The following is a 21,921-nucleotide window of genomic DNA, read 5'->3' as shown; positions in this document are numbered from 1 at the left end:
GAGAGAGAGAGAGAGAGAGAGAGAGAGAGAGAGAAAAGGGAGAGAGACACCAGCCTGCTTGTTTTCTCTATCGATGGATGAGAAACAATAACTGTGTTTGCCACTGAAATCCATGTATGGAAGTTGGAAGTAATCCGGTGGAGTTCACTTTGTTGCTGACCTGTAAAAGGAAACAGGTATTTGTGTGTGGACGACCACAATTCGGATGCTTTTCGGGGTGAGGAAGTCACTACCGAGTAAACACTGAAGTGTCGCTGGGGTTCCATCGTGGAACATTTGGATTTCGTATTTACTCTCTCTATGTTCTCTACATCTACGTCTTATCTTCAGACAACGGTGGTGTTTGAAGAAGCCCTTGCTCATGTTTCACCTTATGGCTTGCGGAACTGAACTTTAAGAACCATTCCGGAACTGGGAGTTTTGGACTTTGTCTCACACACACACACGAAGAGTTTAGTTTTGGGGTTAACGTTCGAGGTTTAACATTTTTGAATTCTAACATACTAACATTTTTACTTTTATTTTACGTATTATCATAAGTAGTAATTAATAAAATAGTTTTTAACACTGAATCATGCTCAGTGTGTTTCTTTTGTTGCTGGTTCGTGACACTGCAAAGCAGAGGTCTGTTTGTCAATCAGTAACTCCATGGTTCTTGTCAGCAAGTTTACTGACAGTGTTAGGTATGGACTCAAGGGAGGAGTATCCTGTAATCTCAGAGGGAGATAGGGACTTTACACTATCTGGATTATACAAGTTTGTATTGTGCTCCAATTCTTTTGAGAAACTGCTGGCAAAGAGCACCAGCAAGTTGCTATTACTTATGTTCAGAATGCCAGCAGTTCAGAATTGAACTGCTAGCACTTCCACTTAGTTTTTGTCTAGGCATGTATTGCAACTTACTTGCCAGAAAATTTCAAAATACAAAGTATTTTAAAACGATAAAAAAGATACAGAAGGGGTTATTACATTTTAGAGAGAATGAAATAAGGAAAACATTGTGGAGTGTGATTTGTGGGTGGGAGGGGTTGTAAGGTTGCAGTAAAGGAATTGGGGGGGGGGGGGTGTGTGTGTGTGTGTGTGTGTGTGTGTGTGTGTGTGTGTGTGTGTGTGTGTGTGTGTTTTCTCTTTAGTCAGCATGTGGTTTAATATTTAATGGGTTAATTAAAATTACTTCCAAGTTCCATATATAATTTTATGTACAGCCAGGCTGATGAAATCATGGTTGATGGTCACTAGAAATCATAATAAACTGTGCTGAAAAGCAGTTGTGCAAAAAAAGAGTTCCTGTCCAAATCTTTGTGGACAGCTTGTTCTGAGGACAGTAGAAAGTCACATCATCTCATCCCCAACTGCAAAATCAAGCCAATCAGATATATACAAAATAAACAAACACCAATTACCGTTGATGCTCTTCTTATTCTCCTATTAGGTTTCCCCAAGGCCTCAATAATTTCGAGCGCATACAGGAGCTTATGAGGACTCTTTATTCGAAGCAGATCTTTCCAACAATGTCCATCATTACCCTTCAAGAAAAGACATCAGAAGGATGCTAGTTGCAACAATAACATTTACAATCATGAATGAATGGCAAAAAATTTAGCAAACTGCATCCAGTCAGTTATACTTAACCTACATTTGTCTTTTAGAGATAGGCTGGCAAAGCATAATGCAGACATCATTTTCATTTATTCAAATCAGTACAATCTAACTCCATCCTTAACTCCAGGATGAAAAAAACTACTTTGCTTTTCATTAGCTAAATAAATTCATCAGATTTTTAGAACAGCTTCAATACTTAGATTGCAGCCAAACTATCCATCAAATTTAACTCACACGTCAAACTTGCTAAAAATAACAATTTGGTCACTTCAAAGTGGCAGTTACAGTTACACGCATTGGTGTGGGACTGAAGTGATTTATAAACCACACTGTGGACAGATGACAAATTTCATTTTCTGAAGGACACTAGTGAATCAATTGGGTTTCTAATGAATGCATACATACAATATATTCCCCAAAAGAATTATTATTTCAGGAAGAACCGCTATATTTAATGCCTTTGAAAGATCAGACAAAAGGGGAAAACATTTCAGAAGCATCTATCTTTCCCCTCAATGCACTGCTGAGGTCTGCAGCAACTCCATCCCCCATCCTTCCTAAACCTCACAAAAAGGTATCAGCAATAATGGATGAAATCAAAATTGATAAACAGGTACAAGAAAGGCTGGCTATGAAATAGCCTCTTCATTATCAGGTCTGGCATCAAAATTGTAATCCAAAATGCCTGTGTTTCATGTGGAACATTAACATTTACATGAACAAAATAAGCTGAATGGCCTGCTTTTGTCACAGTGCATTCTTTGCAGCTCAATGTAACAATGCCATCATATTCACAATGATTAAATGTTGAAGCATTAAAACCATGAACGAAGAAAAAAATCTTTCTATGAAAATTTGAAGCTAATAATTCAACAAATACAGTAACAAGGGTAGCAAGTTAGCCCTTGAGACCAATCCATAACCTAGCCCCATTAAATATTATCCCAATCCTTTAAAGCTTTGATTGATTTTTGTTAACCATTCTTGATTTAAAATTAACAGCTGATTAAGCATGAGCAGTGGTTTGTCAAGTACAGCTGTTCCACCATGGGGGAGAATGGTCAGCACCACAAATTATTTTTTGAACATCCTCTCACTAATCACCTGTTATTTTACCCATCAACAGATTCATCCTGTTAATCACAGAGAATCTCTAACTCATCAAGTTTCAGTTGGCCTCGCCTAAATCTATGACCTTAGCAGTTGTGTGGTGTATTTTTCTTTTAAATGTTTCATTGAAGTGCAGCATCATATTATGATTGTTATTTGATAAATGCCCCTGCACTATTCAACTGGTAACTAAACCTGGCTCTTTAATAAATCTATGATAATATAGTTCCTTTTTACTACAATCTTGATATCCTGAACCCTTAATCCTGCAGCAGCCTTATATAATTCATTGTACAGTTTCAGAGTAAGAGGAAATGTGCAAAGTCTGCCTCACCTGTTCATCAGAGATATTTTGAAAAGCTTGTAGCATGTTTGGACAGGTAGGAAGAAGCATTAACAATTCCCAAACACGTCTCGACAGGTTTTCTGCATGAAGATGCAATTCTTCACAGCGTACAGTCTGCATATAGCATTGTAAGTAAAAGTTCATATTGTAAATGCAACAGTCAGGAGAAAAACAAAGGATCTAAAAATCCAAATCCATAAGCTTACTTGAAAATTAGGTGCCCATTCCCATAGCTGTCATCAATTCTAAAATCTTTCATAAATCCTAATTGATGGGCAATGGGGAAAATATTCATAAAGCTATACACTTCTATGCCCAATCTAACAAAAGAGCTTATTTATTCTTTCTCAGCCCAGTAATTTCTATGGTTCAGGATGATCCTCTTATTTCCTTGTCATATTGAAAAAACAAAACATTCAATCAACTTTAAAATTGTTCAAGTGAAATGGAAACATTCCTCAGCAATGAAATATAACATTTTGTGCTTCTAACTATAACAAAGTAAAACATTTCATGGTGTATGTCAAAAACCTTCAGCCAATAACATAGCTTTGTCATTTTTCCTCCCAGAAACTTAATCTGTATGTTATGGACGATTTAATTCACACTATTCTTTCTATTTCTCATAGACATAGCCAAGTCATGTGGTGGATTGGGCTACTTTGATCCAGATTCTGTTACCATAGGAATTGTAACTATCTCCAATATAGGGTCTGCAATTGGAATAATGTAATTAGCCATTGAGTAGAAAATTAGAATGTTAGGAGAGATTTGTTGCACATCCATCAGTAAGTATCTGATGCATAGCAAGCAACTGATCTATGCTGAGAACTTCTAATGTTGACCATTTTTTGGAGATAGCCTATCAACAGCACATACTATTGTGGGTTAATTAGCTCGGATAATGCTTTGAGATGGCCATTAGACAACAAAATTTTCATGCAATTTCATTAAAGTTTGACTTTTTATGGGCTGGTACAAATTGGTTTAATCATTTAGATTCTGAATGCAAGTTTAGTGTGTTACTTATCACCAGTTACTCATAACAAATAAACTATAAACTGGTAATTTCCTGTATATGGGATTTGGCTTTGCACATATTGGTTGCTGCATCTGTCTACGTAGTAATTATTGCACTTTAAAAAAGCAATTAAGTATCACATAAAAAACTTTCAGAATGTCCCTATTCTGAATGCTGTATGTAATTGTTTCATCTAAATGATGAGGGCATTTTTAGAGAGCAGGGGAAGAAAAAGTACTTTAAATTTTTATCAATGCACTATAGAAAGCATCCTATCTGGATGCATCACAGCTTGGTACGGCAACTGGTCTGCCCAGGACCGCAAGAAACTGCAGAGAGTTGTGGACACAGCCCAGCACATCACGGAAACCAGCCTCCTCTCCTTGGACTCCGTCTTTACCTCTTGCTGCCTTGGCAAAGCAGCCAGCATAATCAAAGACCCCACCCACCTGGGTCATTCTCTCTTCTCTCCTCTTCCATCAGGTAGAAGATACAGAAGCCTGAGAGCACATACCATACGGACAGCTTCTATCCCACTGTGACAAGACTCTTGAACGGTTCCCTGATACAATGAGACGGACTCTGACCTCACAATCTACCTTGTGACCTTGCACCTTATTGTCTACCTGCACTGCACTTTCTCTGTAGCTGTGACACCTTACTCTGTACTGTTATTGTTTTTACCTGTACTACCCCAATGCACTCTGTACGAACTCAATGTAACTGCACTGTGTAATGAATTGACCTGTACGATCAGTATGCAAGACAAGTTTTTCACTGTATCTCAGTACAAGTGACAATAAACCAATAGCAACTGGTCATATCTCCTAAGACAAGTAAACCTTCTAGAAGTTAAAGTTAGCACAGCTCATGGAGGTCTTCCCTTCTATTAGCACGACAAGATTAAAGGCAAGTCTAAATAAGTTCTCAGAAGGACAAGAACATCCGCGCACAATTTTAGTTTATGTGCCTATGTGCAGTAATGAGGGGTGCTCCAATGCTGGAACTGCAATCCTTTCACTGAGATGTTAAGTGAAGGTCCTGTTTGCTTGCTCTGATAAATAACATTACCGTATATATAAGGATTTTTCTTTGTGCTTTGGCCAACACAAATCACATAACCACTCGACCAGAACAAATTAACTAGTTCCTCCGCTCTCTGATTTTTCCAAGTTGTAAATAAAAGCTGTTTACATTTGTATGACATAAGATGATATGAAAATACAAGCCTTATTTTTATATACTACATCATTGCTTCAATTTGCAGCATTTGACTAACAGCTTGTTGCATTTCATGAAATGAAGGCATTTTTTCTAAGCAGGCTGAATTCAGATTCAATATCTCAAATGTCCATATATCCCCACCTGTCCTGGATAGAACAAATGACAACAAACAAATAAGCCAAAATGATATAATTGGGTTTATTTAAAACTGGAATTGTAGATAATATTACCATACTTGAAAAACTTTGAAATACACTGACAAAGGAATTAAAATGTTTTTGAAACATTTGGCATAGCTGTTTGCCAAAAGTCTTTTATCAAATGTATGCTATAATAATCTATATAAGGATTTATCTGTTCAGTCAAAATCTGAATCAAGTTGCAAATATGCTCGAAAGTAATACGATAAATCACCGAAATCAATTTGATCAATTATCCTCAATTAGATACAATGGTACAAATTATTCAATACAAAGCCAATTCACATGCTTCCAGCAACAAGAATCCAATGGGCAATTTATTTCCATAATTTGAGGAACAACCAAAATCTCTCTCTTAAATTCTGATTAAACTCCTGAAGATCAATTCTCAAATGATTCCATATGGAGAATAAGTTTCTGTAAGCAAATAGGGGAAGCTAGCTTCTTCATAATTTCCGACTATTTTAAAATAAAATACTCAGATTTCCCTAGTTTTTGTTGCAAAATGTAAAAAGCATAGGATCTGTGAAGAATAAGGAAACAAAAGCTTCAAGTGACACCATAAAGCATAGCAATAAAACTTCAGTATTTCCATCATCTAAACAGCTGGACTTGTGCAAATATTATGCACAAATGATCAAAACTTGGATTATTTTTAAAAATAAAAACTTGTTTTCATTACTTGAGATTTTACTGCAGCATTCTGTCAGAGTTAATAGAGATTAATTTTTGACAGTATTGCTTTTTACTATTGAATTCCACTAATGTAATCAGCATTTTCACCAGCATATTGCCTACTGTACCATAAATCTATTTAATAACAAACTGATGGATTTGCCAAGTAATATCTGAAAGAGATTAATTTAAATATCGACTATTCAGCTTGAGTGGATTTGTTTGTTCAGTAACAACAGTTCCTCCTCCCCATCAAACTAACCAAATCAAAAAGAGTCATTATGCCAACATCTTTACCTATATATATAAACATCTGATGTCCTTGCTACAGAAATGACAAGCTTACTATGTGTTACAGAATCTAATATCCACATTCCATTTAGATCTTAAATTTAGGGAGGGAATTCCACACCAGCTAGGGTAGATTGGTATGGGCAGAAGGGAAGAGCAAGGAGCATTGCAGCTTGATTTAATGACTGAGGTAGTGGGATGTGGTGAAATGAGGATGCAATGAGATGAAGTGGGAATGATAAGAATGGCTTCCTGTGAATGACAATGCATCCATTAAGGCAAGCTTTGACAAATAAAACCATTTCATGCATTATTTATGATAAGCATGCAATACATTGCTATTATAATGCAAAGTGCAGCTTTAAACTAATATGTTCTGGAACTAGCGCTTGTCAATAGATATCCAAATTAAAAGCTACCCCTGGATCTATACAATGAAAACAAAAAGAAAAAACTCTTTTAAATAGTTTAGTTGAGAGAAAAATTCATGGTCAAATTACCTAGCCACATACGTCTAACCATGCTGCTTTTCAATCATAGACCAAAACATTTAATACATTCAAAAACCTTACCTCACTATCTTCCATAGTTTGGTCAACTGAAGGTGGTTTAAATGATGCCAGCATCTCAAGCAAGTCAAACAAGGTAGTAAGATGTGGTTCTTGTAGGAGCAAAAGCATTGGAATATTTTCCTTTTGGGGTGGAGGAAGACAAGATGCAGGCAACTGAATGCCATCTCCTTTGCGCTCCCTACGTGGAGCTCCAAGTGATACAAATACCATCTGTAAAAAAAATAAAGTTAGATACTGTTGAAAAATCCTATAGGGTGATTTATTGACTAAAAGCAGACTGCTCTTCTCCGGATCTACTTTAGAAAGGATTTTGAGGAACTATGCATTCCATGTTGTATTTCAATGACAAAGGACATGGAGAAGAAGATAAAACAGAAAAGTGGGAGAATGATACACATCAGCTGAATAATTCTGGTGAGTACCAGGCTGAATATAATAAGCTGAATGGAGAGGAAAGTGAAAAGCAGAATAAGACAGAAAGGAGTTTGAGAGGCAGCTACAGGGCAATTAATCTGTCAGAAAGAAGCTTCTTAGAAACACAAATCAAGAAAGAAAAAAAGTAGGAAAATTTTGAGCTGATAACAGTCAGTCAACATGTTTTTCTTAAAGGCAAATAGGTTTGACTAACCTGACTGAACTTTTTTTTAAACAGATTCACTTCAGGTGGATTACCAGGAAGCATTTGATAAAGTCAGAACAAAAGGTTTATAAAGGTTCACTTCTGGCATGGATAGGAACTTGGCTCAAAAGCAAAAAGCAAAGTGTAGTGATAAATGATTGTTTTTCAGAATGGATGGTGATATCACTGCCTTAATGACTTCGACATGGTTTGCAAGAAAAAAATTCCAAATATGTGATGATACAAACTTGGAAGTGTGCAGATTGCGAGAAGGAGAGTAAGAGACTGCAAGACGTCACAGATTGGTAAAAAGGGTAGATGTTGTTGAATGTACAAAAGTGCAGACAGAAAAAACAATGAAAAACCAATATAGACTAAATGACGCTGCAGGAACAGAAGGACCTGGTACGCTGTCCATAAATCCTTGAAGGTGGTAGGTATTTTGAGAGAGAACACAACACATAAAAAATACAGAATCTCCGCAGGTTTCAGCAGGCTTCCACTCCTGTGAGCTGTTCGTAACCTGGACTGCTTGCAAGTTGGAAATGTGGCCACAAACCAAGTTACCAGTTGGCAGAAGATCCTGCAGCCCCGCAGCAAAGAGTATGTCAGGGCTTTCAAAAGGAAACTAATCACATGAGAGACAATATGCAGGGCTATAGGGAAAGAGCAAAAAATAGGACCCTTAGGATTGTTCTACATACAAGGAACAAAGATAGACTGAAGGTGCCAAATGCCTCCTCCTGTGCCTTAATAATGCTTAATCCCACTGCTTTTAAATTTAACAACACAGAAAAATGAACATTTCAAATACCTGCATATCTTTAAATCCAAGTTCATTCAGTGTTTTCTCATCATAATCTGTGGTAAGTTCATGTCCTGAGGAAATCATTCTCACGGGTCCCATAAGGCCTCCTGAAGAAAAAGCACAGAAATTTTAAGTCAACTACTTTGACATTCTGATATATTAATAGTTTAACCAAATCAGCAAATAAATTAAATCAAATGGAAGTTGTTAGGAAAGAATCAAGGCAGAAGAGCCGACCAAGATCTTTGCTATTCTATGGTACTTCCCACCCTGTACCAAGTAGTGCAGTGAAAAGATACAGCTGAAAAAAAAACAAATTTCATTTATGTCCGCAAATAAGAAAAATTAAACTTATTTCAGAAAGCTCTAAACTGCAACAATACTTGCAGAATTTAGACAGGCCTAGGGATTAATAATATGATCAAACTACAAATACAAGTAATGTTCACCAAAACTCCATTACAATCGACATGTTCAATAACGAAGATAGAATACCAAGATTTTGTTTTAAAGCACAGCTACTGAAAACTTACACTTTAGCACAAATATAAATTTTACATTTTACTGCTTGCATTGTAAGATGCAGACTGTAAACTACCACTATTTTTGTTTAACTGTGCTCCTAATTGTAAGGGAAATGATTCAATGTGCTTTTTAAGGCAGATGGAAACAAAACAATACAAACAAAGCAGGAATCAAAAATTAATTAAGAAAAATATAGCTGTGCATTTTCAAAAAAAGACAGATGCCTGGCACCTACAGGTGCGAGAGATCCACAAACTGTGTGCTGGTGCAGAAGGCAAAGATGATACAGAATATTGAAGGGGAAAAGCAAAAGTTGACAAAAGATTATAACTGGACCTCAAAGAAAGCTGCTTCTTTACAGGAAGCAGGGCCAGTAAGATAGTCAGAATGGTGGGAATAGTGTGATAGGGTGAAGAAAAGAGAGAGAAAAGATAATACAAATCTCAATTATATAAACTACACACACCAGTAAAATCTCCTTGCCGGCTGCTTTGGCCAAATTCTTGAAGCTGAGCTTGTTGACTCATTTGTTCCTTTTGTAGGTTCTCATACCAGTGGGTAACTTCAGCCCTTAAGTCTGCAACTTGATCACTAGGATACATTTCAATAGTCATCTACAAAGTAAAGTAAATGAAAAATACAAAACAAAATAAATGGCATATCCAATCTGTAAAGCAATCCCACATATTAACCATTTTACATTTAGTTATTTAGATCACCTTCCTATTTGGCAAACATACAACTGAATGATAGTAGTAAAACGTCACCTGCACATGTAAAGTCCTTTGTGTTAATGCACATTCACAAGAATTAAAAATAAGTCAAAATGGTATTTGTAGCTTAAGAATAATTGTTTTTTTCGAAAAAAAGACTGGAACCATCTCATAATTGCTACAACTATTATCTGCACTTTAAAGTAAAATAACTAATATTTAAATCAAAGAAAGACAGAAATTACGCTAGCAAATCCATGCCTTACATGGGTCATTTTCAACGTGTTGATCGTTATTCAAAAAATATTTTAAAAAATCTAATATTGTCATTTGCTACCAGTACTATGTCTAAATCAATTGCTATAAATAGAAATAGACGATACTTCCATAAGGAACGAGAATAATTAGCAATAATGACAGATGACCACCATTGTCCAGAGCTGTCATTTGCCTAAGAACAAACAACCATTGCCAGAACTGAATCTACTTAATATTGGCATCTGCCACCATCATATTTTTTTAATGCATTACCATAGCAGGTAAACCCAGCATTTACTGCCCGTTCCTAACTGCACTTGAGTAACTGAATAGCTTGTGCAGCCAGTTTGGAGGGTAGCTAAAATTCAACCAAATTGCTTTGGACAAAGGGCCACATACATGCCAGACTAAAAGATATTAGTAGACTTTTAAAAAAAAACAACAGCCCAGCATTTTTCCAGGTTAGCTAATTATTAAATTCCAGATTATTTAATGAAAGGATTTTAAATCTTCCAGCTGTCACACTGGGATTGTGCACTCCTGCTACCAAGTCATTACTCCACACCTCTTGACTACCAGTCAAGTAATTTAATCACTATGTCATCATTCCCTATAGTGATCATTTCCATATTAGACAGTAGTGTTCAGTGTTAAAACCTCCACCTTCCAACCCTATCCTCAGAACTCTCGATTCAATAATTGAGCTTTGAATATGTTAAGGAATTTAGCCTCTACAGCTTTTGGGGTCAAGAAACTCCAAAGACTCCAACCCTTTGAGAGAAGAAATTCTTTCTCATTATGTCCCATTATTTTGATACAATGGCCTCTAATGCTAACCACTCCTGTGATGGGAAACATCCTCCCAGCATTCACCTTGACAAGAGCCCCCAAAATCTGAAATGTTTTAAAAGATTATCTCTGATTTTTCTAAACTTCAATGGGTACAGACCCAACCTGTTCAACCTTTTCTCATAAGTAAATCCCTTCATATGCAGGATCATCCAAGTGATCTTCCTCTGAACTGCCTCAAATGATAATATATTTTTCCCTAAATAAGTGGACTAAAACTGCACAGAATATTCTAGGTATGATCTCACTAATATTTGGTACTGTTGTTGTATGACTTTCCTACTTTTATTTATTCCAAACCCCTTGAAATAAAAGCCAGCATTCCATTAGCCTTCCCAATTATGCCAGCATTGTATTTCATGCATGAGGACCCAAAATCCTTTTGCAATGCAGCTTTCTACAGTATTTCTCCATCTAAATCTAAACAAAACAACTAGTACAAAACTAATAGCCAAAGGAAATGAGGACTCAAAATCTAATACAGAACAACAATTCCAAATACAAGAAAAAGTAATTTCTCTTAAATATAGTCTTTCCCATTCTTTGAATTCAATTCCCCCTTAATGTACAAATCAGATATTAAAATAGGAGGCAAGCCGATGGGCCACTATCCTGTATGGTGTTTGGTCCAACACAGAAACTGTTGAAGTAGTGATGACCGATTCCATATTCCATACAAAGGCCTTATGCCTCTACTATATTTCAGTGATCTAAATAAAATAGCAAAGGGTGAACTAACAAATAAAATAAAAATAGAAATAGGTAATGAATATGGAAATGTCAAAATATCTGCAAAAAATTGAGGAAGACTAAATAAATATACAAATGAACTGTGTCGAGGAACTACCAGATCTGGAAATGCAGCACAATTACTTCATTTTTGAGGTCAGCTTGCAATTTAGATATGTATTTTGTCAAGTCTGTCAGAATTTAGTCTGCAAATCTGTCACAAGTGGGTAAGGTGGGAAAAGAGAAGCAAACAGCCAAGTCTTTATACTTAAACATCTCTGCTGTAAAAGAGTTGAATTACCTTTGTAATCTTCCAATTTAGCCATTCCATTTACAAGTACTTTAATAATAGCAGAAGGAATAAGTATTGAATATGCATCTTAAAATAATTGCAAATTAAAATTTTGTTGATGTAGTTTATGGACACGGTTGATTTATCTGATTGGAACTAGGGTTAATCATCATTGTGATTCTGTTAGACTGGGAAGAAAAGTTTCTTAGTTCATAGTTAACTCCCATTTTCCAGAATAGAAAGTGCACATACACATGAAAGTGACCAGGAACAGTGTCAATTGTGATGCTTTCACAGACAATTTTCCTGTTAGCAATCATTGGCATCGATGTAGAATAGCCACTTAGCTGGAATCACAACTTGGCCAGCAATGATTAAAATGTACCTCAGGCACAGGGAAGAGCAGGGCAGGGATTAAACTAGGATATGAAATACAACAATGTTAATTGATTTTCTCCACAAAAATAACAGAAGCAAATTTGCACCCTCACTGAACTTTTAACTGAAGCAATGTTAGATTTACACTGTTTTTAACAGAAGAAAGCAATACAAGAACACTGTATAGTGTAAGGAATGTAGCAAGGAGTCAGAACATTGATGTAGTGCTCTAATGCAAATAGCTTTGCAACAACTGCATGTATTGTTTACCTAAACAAATAAATTTGGTCCATACTAGAGATTTATACTACTTGGCAACAACTCACAAAATGTTAGTTACCTTATCAGGCAGCCCTGCTGGTTGACAAACAATTCGTAATGGTAAAGACTGCTTATCACTAAGGGCTTTTAAGTGACTGCTAATACCTGTACCCTCTATCTGCCACTGCCGTAAATGGTATGCAAATCTATGGGAACAATGAAAAGAAAATCGCAATTACTTTTTTTATATATATTGTACCTTCAACATAGGAAAGAATTTAAAATCCTGGATTGAGATTGTATTTTAAACATGTTTGATTTTTGTTAGAACAAAACACTAGCAATGTCCATTACTTTTTTTTAATTAAAATAATGTATTTCCATAATTGTAATAAAGATTGTCAAAGTCCACCAAACAATTAATCTTCAATGGAATCAATACTTTTGTTTACCAGTTCCAACATTTCAGTAAATGGCAGTTTTTGGAAAAAAAAAGAGGAAGGCACCATCTACCGATGTGTTGGCAAACCAACAAGATTAATGCTGTTGTCTGATTCAGTATATAAAGTGGTAGAATTTACAGTCTGACAGTTTAACAGGTTTCTCAATATTACCATGCACATGCCACAAAGATATGACAAAATTTGAGGCATGCCAAAGTTCCAAAAACATAAATAACATTAGTATTACAGAATGAAAAGAAAACAGCCAGTCTGATGTGATGTCCAGTGAAGTCAAGTGAACAGTGTAGTGATATTGCATGAACACAAGCAGCATAATGGTGCAGTAGTAGAGCTGCTGCCTCACAGCGCCAGAGACAGGGGTTCAATCCTGACATGGGAGCTTACACATTCTCCCTGAGACTGCATGGGTTTCCTCCAGTTCTTCAGTTTCCTCCCACATCCTAAATAAGTGCTGGTTGGTAGGTTACTTGATTACTGTAAATTGCCACTAGTGTGTAGATGAGTGGCAGAATCTGGGGGTAGTTGAAGAGAATGTGGGTAGAATAAAAAATGGGATTAATGTCAGATTAGTGTAAAATGGGTGGTTGATGGTGGGTGCAGACTCAATAGGCTGAAGGGCCTGTTTCCATGAAGGAAAGAGTGAGAAACAGAGTGTGTGAAAGTGAGAGCACAGTGGAAATTGGTTAAGAGTCTACAGAAATTTCTAACAGTCTCAATAAAATACGAAGGGAAACAAATAGGATCTTTATAGAAATTGTATTTAAACAATTATTTACCTTCTCCTAAATGCTTCCAGGTGTGTTTTCAGCATCAGCAGTCCCCTTTCAATAATAGTAAGACTGGACTGTGGTTCTTTCTCAAGATTTTCTGAAGCCATCATAAGGCTCTCCATACACTTACTGATAAATTCTTGCTCCTTCTCCAAGCCAGTTTTACCTGTAACAATTGTAAACTCATTTATTTGTGCCTTATTCTTACATAATTCTTTGATAAAATATGTACATATTGATTAAGATTTCAAGAATTCAAAAAACATAAATGACATGTAGGTAGGAGTTTCTCTAGTTTCTGTGTTCAACTGGAAGATGCAAAACCGAGATGCCACAAAGACACCTTTGTGAAAAGGTTTAATTATGTGAAAAGTTTACATGGGCAGTTTTCATTATAAATTCCAATGCACACATTTATAATTTTTACTATCAGTAAGATGGAGGGTGAATTTACTATTTTACTATCAGTAAGATGGAAGTGGCCCTTGAATTATAGAATTATACCATATGTTATTTTTGTTCATTCCAATTTTACTCCAACAAAAATGAAATTTTGAAGGATGAAAAGATGACAAAAAGATGGAAAAGTAAGGTGCTGTAAATTTTTGATATATTAGGTGATCTCTGTTCCTTTTCATACTACGCTGAAGGCTACGGTCTCTTAATTGTCAATGCTGTTTTTGTATCCCTGTTTAAATCTCTTCTAATGTCCCTTAACCCTTTCTTTCTCTGATACTTCATGCTGCTAGCAAGGAGGTGATAGGTGTTTTACTATGGTGTCAGGGGATAGTGGGAGGAATTGCAATTTCCAGGAAAATAAAGCCCAAGGCACTCATGCTTCTTTCTCACTACCAACTTGTTCCCTAACACTTCATTTTGTTTATCACCACACACTTCCAACTTCAACCTTGCTAACTTTAACTTTTCCCATTTAGACTACCTGCTCAGAGCTTTTATCTTCAACCTTATCTGTCACTTTCCTATCCTTATTTCACCAAACAACCTCTTCACACTCAGTCACTCTTCTTAACAAAAGCAGGAAGGAACCTTCAACCTCTCCCATACCCTCAACCAGATTGTCTCCCCCTCCCACCTTTGGAGGCTTGACATCCTCCAAAATTTCATTTTTGTTTGAGTGAAATTAGAATGCCCGAAAATACTATGACAGCCACTCTGTAATACTTTTTCCATCTTATTGATGGTAGAAATTATAAAGCTAGTCTTATAGGTCTTCAGAAACCATCGTGAATATGTTCCATAAACACTCACCTTTATTCCAATCACAAGGAAAACAAAAAAAAAATTTAAAGAAGTTAAATAGAAGAGACAGATATGGTGTAACTACAAAATGTTTAATATTATAGCCATACAAATAGATATACAGTGGAAAGAACTGTGATACAACCACCATAAAGAAAAGAATAATTTTCTTCAAATTTGTTAATTTCCTAACAAACTCTGAATTCACTGTGCAGGTGGAGGAGAAAGTGAGCATGGGGAGAAGGGAAAAGAATGGCAAACTATCACATCAATCACTCACAACCATTCCCACCCACCCAAACATATGACCAATGTCCTTCTTCATATGATTCTCTCTTCCCCTCCCCACCTCACTTTCCCCAAGATCTCTACTGTAATGGGAATTTACCAAGAAGAGCTTATTTCATCACGTACAATGTTTTAGGGCTCACATATGACAGATTTTCTGAGGTCCTTCAATGGAGTCTGTGACAGGCCAAGTTTGGGAGTACCCATACTATATCAACAGTTATTAAAATTTCACATTTCATGCTGTAAACATTATAAACCACCACTTCTAAAATAGTTGAAAATAAAAGTTACATACCATTAATATAATATGAATTGATGTACTGGATAGCTGCTCGACTAACATCAGCTGTTTGAGCCCTTAATGCAATGCCCCAGAGTTGATCCATTCCACAAAGCTGCTTTGAAAAAGAAAGAAACATTCTGCTTATCATCATTTTAATACACACTACCATGGAATCATAGTACATTTAAGACACAGTAGGCAACCATTTGGCCAATTGTGTTCAGTGCACTTAAAAAAGTGGTAACAGCCTGCAAGCATTAGGTGATTATTCCATGTTGATCTCTTAGACAGGAGGTCAATCATCCCAGGGCCAGGGCAATAATGGTCTACCCTTGGCCCAACAATCTCCAGTTACTTTGTCAATGATTCTCTTCCATCTTAAGATAGGTTTGCTGATGATTATGCAATGTTCAATACCATTCAAAAACTCCTCAGCAATTGAAGTAGAAATGCCTGCATGCAAGAAGACCAACACAACATTTAGGCATTGGCTGACAAATGGCAAGTTAACACTTGCACCACAGAAGGACCAGGCAATGATCATCTCTAACAAGGAAGAATTTAACCACTGACCCTTGACTTTCAATGGCTTTACCCTCACCTGGGCCCCCAACAACAATATCCAGCAAGTCCTCATTGACTAGAAACTCAAATGAAAAAGCCACATAAATACCATGGCTGCAATAGGCAGGTCAGGGGCTAGGTACTCTAGCGAGATTCAACTCCTAACATCCCAAGACCTTCCCACCACCTACAAGGCATAAGTCAGGAGCATGATAGAATATTTTCCACTTGCCTAGATGGGTGCAGCACCTGCAACTATGAAGAAGTTTAACACCAACCAGGACAAAACAGTTTGTTTGATTGATACCCTGTTCATTCCCTCCACCACTGGCGCACTGTGGCTGCAGTGTGCACCACTTACAAAATGAACTGCAGTCACTAAACCACGCTACTCCAACAGCACCTTTCAAGCCTGTTACCTCTAACACCGACAACACAAGTGCAGGAGGAACAAGGAAACACTGGCACCCACATGTTCCCATCTATATCACACAACATTCTGACGTGGATCATTAGTCCTTCAACAATACTGAATCCAAATGCTTGAACTGTCTCCCCAATAGCACCGCAGGGGTATCTATACCAGTTCAAGAATGCAGCTCACTTTCACCAAGGTCATCTGGGGCAACAGTAGCTGGCCTTGGCAGTGAGACACAGATCCCAAAAATTAATTTAAAATAAACAGATCCATAGTCACAACATTCAGGTGCAAATCCAAGTACTTTTATTAAAAATCTGATGAAAGGTTCTGCCTCTACCACCTTTTTGGGGGGCTGTGTTACAAGCCCCAACAACCAATTGGGTAGAAAAAATAGTTTGCCTCATCTTCCCTCTAATTTTTCAAACAATTACTGTAATTCTATGCCCCCTGATTTTTGATCCCTCTGCTAAAGAAAACTGGTCCTTTCTATTTAGTTCATCTAGCCCCTCAATTACAACTCTACTCATTCTCCTCTATTCCTTGGAAATCAACAACAAACTATTTCTTCTTTCCTCATAGCTAAATTTTTCCAGCCCTGGCAACATCCTTGCAAATCGGTTTGTAAGACAAGCTTTTCACTGTACCTCGGTACAAGTGACAATAATAATAAACCCATACCAAATCTCCTCTCCACCCTCTCCAGTGCAATCACACCTTTCCTGTAATATGGGAACCAAAACTGTATACAGTTCTCAAGCAGTGGTGTAATTAGTACTGCATACAGTTTTACTGTAAAACTCTGCTCTTATATTCTATACATTAGCTAATATAGGAAATCATTCCACATGCCTTTTCCACCATCCTAATGCTACTTGTCATGATCTGTGGAGACACACCACAAAATCATTCTGTTACTCAACATTTCAATACAACTCAATATCCTATTTATTTTTATATTCCCTTGCGCTGCTGCATTTCCTTCCCACCCTGAATGCATTACTTCACAGTTCTCTTAACTAAGTTGAACTCGCCACTTTTGTCCCCAACTGACCAGACAATCTATGTCTTCCTGCAGATCAATGCTTTACTTGTCACCGTCAGCCAGACAGCTACTAATTACTATATTAGTTACTAGACAGTTACTAATTCTCAACACTTTCCATCTGCTTTAAAGACATTAGTTTGTATTTCTTGAACTTGATCGGTAATTTTAACCTTCACGTAAGGAAGGTGGTTTAATATTGAAGAACTGGCTAGGCACCCCCTTTAAAACTCTATTTCATTTACTTCATTTACAAATTTGATGTCACTGATAAATTTAAATTATGCACTTTAATCCTGGGTTAATCATTCATCTGCAATATCCTCCTGATAGCAGGTCATTAATACTGAACCCAAAAGATCCAGTTGGATACTTCCTTCCAGTCTGAAAAATGGCTTGTATCCACTAATATCTGCTTTTCATATTTCTTAGACTTTTAATTCAAAGATAGTTTGATGCAGTGAAAAGGCCTCAAATGTACCGTATCATTTGGTAATCACCACAGATATAGTAATACCAATTTCCAAAAACACACAATTAGAACAAAAGACATAGCAGTTTGGGTATGTTAGGCTAGATTCCACATCCATTAATGCAATAATAAAAAAGAAAATGTTGCAACTAAAACACAGACCTTCAACAAGCTTTGAAGTCATTGGAAGTGGCAGGGCAGGTTGAGAAAGTGGCTTAGAAGGCATATATAATTTGGGGCTTTGTCAGTAGAGGCAGAGAGTATAAAAGCAGGGAAATTATGCTGAATCTTCATCAGACACTGGTCTGGCCTCAACTGGAGTACTCTACTCAGATCTGGACATCTCATTAAAAGAAAGATGCAAGGGCACAAGGGAGGGACCAAAAAAGATTTTTCAAAAATGATTCCTGGGAAGAGAGCTTAAGACTATTCCTGCTGAACTACACCTGTGGGAAGTGTGTCCAGCTGCAGCTCCTAGCTGACCGTGTTAAGGAGCTGGGACACACTTAAGATCATCTGGGATGCTGAAAGCATCATAAATAAGAGTTTCAGTGAGATGGTCACACCTTGGGTGCAGGATGCAGGTAGTTGGGTGACCACCAGAAAAGGCAAAGGGGGTAGACACATAGTGCAGGATTCCCCTGTGGCTATTCCCCTTGAAAATAAGTATACCGTTTTGGATACTGTTGGGGCTGGGAGTGGTGGAAATGACCATTCAGGAGAAAGCAGCAGCAGCTGTCAGGTCTGTGGTACCATAACTAACTCTGAGGTTCAGCAGGGAAGGGTGACAACAGAAAGGACTGTAATGATAGGAGACTCAATAATTAGAGCAGCAGACAGGAGATTCTAGGATGGTGTGCTGCCTCCCTGCTGCCAGGGTCAAGGATGTCTCTGAATGGTTGCCAGAAGTCATTGTGCATGTTGGCACAAATGACATAGGTAGAAAAAGGAGCGATGCCCTGTGGAAGGAATATAACGAGTTGGGAAAGAGGTTAAAAAGCAGGACCTTGAGCGTTGTAATCGCTGGATTACTCCCCATGCCATGAGCTAGTGAGAGTATGAACAGGAGGATATTGCAGATGAATGAGTGGCTGAAGAGATGGTGCAGGAGGCAAGGATTCACATTTGGGATCACTGCTTGGACAGAGGTGACCTGTACAAGAGGGACAGGTTGCACCTGTACTGGAGGGGGACCATTATCCTAGCAGACAGATTTGTTAGTGCTACGAGGGAAGAATTAAACTGGATTGGCAGGGGATTGGGATCCAAAGCAGAAGTGAGGCAGATGGGAGGCTGGAAGTTAAGGCGGAATTCAATGACAGTACAGTCAGTAGATGAGACAGCCAGCAGCATGGCAAGGAGCAAGAAAAGACTGTTGGATTAAACTGTATTTATTTCAATACAAGAGGCCTGACAGGTAAGGCAGAAGAACTCAGGGAATGGATAGCTACATTGGACTGGAATATTGTAGCCATTACAGTAACATGGCTAAGGAAGGGACAGGACTGGCAGCTAAATGTTCCAGGGTACAGGTGCTATAGGCAGAGGTGGAGGAAAGAGAGGAGGGGTGAGTTGCGTTTCTCATTAAGGAGAACATCATGGCAGCAGTCCAAGATGAAATTACTCAGGGATCGTCCAGTGAGGCTTTAAGGGTGGAGCTGAGAAATAAGAAGGGCTGATCACCTTGTTGGGATTGTACTACAGGCCCCCTAATAGTCAATGGGAATTAGAGGAACAAATATGCAGGGAGATTGCAGAAAGTTGCAAGAATAATAGGTTTGTCATAGTAGGGGATTTTAATGTTCCTAATATAGATTGATGCTGCCATAGTTTTAGATGGGATGGAATTTCTTAAGTGTGTTCAGGAAAGTTTTGTCACGCAATATATTGAAGGCCCTACCAGGGAGAGGGCAAAGTTTGACCTACTCCTGGGAAATGGGGCAGGACAAGTGACTGAGCTGTCAATTGGGGAGCACTTCAGGACTAGTGACCACAGTTCTATTAGTTTTAAACTAGTTATGGAAAGGAATGGATCTAGTCCACAAGTTAAAGTTCTAAATTCAGGCAAGGCAAATGTTGATGGTATTAGACAGGAACTTGCAAAAGTTGGTTGGAGTGGGTGGTTTCAGGAAAAGTGATGTCTGGCAAGTGGGAGGCTTTTAAAAGGAGATATTGAGCGTTCAAGATCTGCATGTTCCTGTTAGAGTGAAGGGCAAGGCTGGCGGGAGTAGGATGACGAAGAATATTGAAGCTCTGGTCAGGAAAAAGGAGGCATGGGTCAGGTACAGGCAGCTCGAATCAAGTGGGAGGAGTATAGGGATTGCAGGAATATACTCAAGAAAGAAATCAGAAGGGCAAAAAGGGGGCATGAGATAGCTTTAGCAGAGAAGATTAAGGAGAATCCAAAGAGATTTTATATTAAGGGAAAAATAACTAGGGAGAAAATAGGACCCCTCATAGACCAAAGTGGACATCTTTGTATGGAGTTGCAGGACACAGGCATGGTCCTCAATGAAGACACAAGAAACTGCAAATGCTGGAAATCTGGAGCAACACACAAAAAGCTGGAGGAACTCAGTGGGTCAGGCTGCATCCATGGGGGGGGGGAAAGGACTAGTGGCCAGTCCACATGAAGCGCCTCAACCTTAAACGTGAACTGTCCATTTCCCTCCATAGATGCTGCCTGACCAGCTGAGTTCCTCCAACTTTTTGTGTGAGGTCCAAAATAAGTACTCCTCCTCTGTTTTTACCATGAAGAAAAACAAGACGACTTTGGATCTTGAGGTAATGCAGAGGTCTTGGGGACAGTCTGCATTACAGCAGAGGTAATATTGGATGTCTTAAAACATATGAAGGTAAATAAATCTCCAGGACCTGATCAGGTATATCCAAGAACACTGTGGGAAGCTAGAGAAGAAATTGCAGGAGCCCTAGCTGAGACATATGCATCATCATTAGCGATGGTGAAGTGTCAGAAGACTGGAGAGTGGCTAATGTTGTGCCTTTATTTAAGAAGGGCGGCAAAGAAAAACATGGAAGCTATATACTAGTAAGTATATTGGTTTATAATAGTCACACATACCAAGGTACAGTGAAAAACTTGTTTTGCATGCCATCCATACAGATCGTTTCACTTCAACAGTACGTTGAGACAGTACAGGGAAAAACAATAACAGAATGCAGAATAAAGTGTTACAATTACAGAGAAAGGGCAGTCCAGGCAGACAATAAGGTGCAAGGCCATAATGAAGTGAATTGTGAAGTCAAGAGGCATCTTATCGTACTGGGGACCATTCAATAGTCTTATTACAGCGGGACAGAAGCTGTCCTTGAGCCTGGTGATACGTGCTTTCAGGCTTTTGTATATTCTGCCTGATTGGGGGGGGGGGCGGGGAGAAGAAGAGAGAATGTCCGGGGTGGGTGGGATCTTTGATTATGACACTAAAATAGGTGGTGTCGGTGACAGTGAAGATGGTTATCAGGATTTACAGAGGGATCTTGATCAGCTGGGTAAGTGGGCCGAGGAACGGCAAATGGAGTTTAATTTGGATAATTGTGAGGTGTTGCACTTTGGGAAGACAATTCAGGGTAGGACATTCACAGTGAATGGTAGGGCCCCAGGCGTGTAGTAGAACAGAGAGAATTAGGTTCTCTGGAAGTGGCACTGCAGGTAGACAGGGTAATGAAGGCAACTTTTGACACGCTGGCCTTCATCAGTCAGGGCATTGGGTACAGAAGTTGGGATGTTATGTTGCAGTTGAACGAGACGTTGATGAGGCCTTATTTGGAATACTGTGTTCAGTTTTGGTCACCTTGCGATAAGAAAGATGCCATTAAGCTGGAAAGAGTGCAGAGGAGATTTTTGAGGATGTTGCCGGGAC

General features: G+C 38.1%; 1 protein-coding gene across 7 annotated transcripts in view; it reads right to left on the bottom strand.

Moving 5' to 3' along the window:
* The window catches only part of usp34 (ubiquitin specific peptidase 34), a 186,246-nt gene that overhangs the window by 86,116 nt on the left and 78,209 nt on the right, over positions 1 to 21,921 (bottom strand). For 5 of the 7 annotated variants that reach the window (XM_052011351.1, XM_052011354.1, XM_052011353.1 and 2 more), the window contains 8 exons: positions 15,554 to 15,656; positions 13,714 to 13,873; positions 12,553 to 12,679; positions 9,460 to 9,607; positions 8,475 to 8,575; positions 7,042 to 7,251; positions 3,047 to 3,172; positions 1,404 to 1,526 (listed from right to left, as the gene is read on the bottom strand). In XM_052011351.1, coding sequence (XP_051867311.1) covers positions 1,404 to 1,526; positions 3,047 to 3,172; positions 7,042 to 7,251; positions 8,475 to 8,575; positions 9,460 to 9,607; positions 12,553 to 12,679; positions 13,714 to 13,873; positions 15,554 to 15,656 — 1,098 coding nt within the window. The remainder of the gene's footprint in view (positions 1 to 1,403; positions 1,527 to 3,046; positions 3,173 to 7,041; positions 7,252 to 8,474; positions 8,576 to 9,459; positions 9,608 to 12,552; positions 12,680 to 13,713; positions 13,874 to 15,553; positions 15,657 to 21,921) is intronic. The other 2 variants (XM_052011352.1, XM_052011356.1) reach the window with 1 other exon arrangement.

Source organism: Pristis pectinata, chromosome 3 (assembly GCF_009764475.1).
Source record: "Pristis pectinata isolate sPriPec2 chromosome 3, sPriPec2.1.pri, whole genome shotgun sequence".
Taxonomy (NCBI): domain Eukaryota; kingdom Metazoa; phylum Chordata; class Chondrichthyes; order Rhinopristiformes; family Pristidae; genus Pristis; species Pristis pectinata.
Note: the sequence above shows the minus strand (reverse complement) of the source record. Positions and strands in the feature narration are given on the sequence as shown.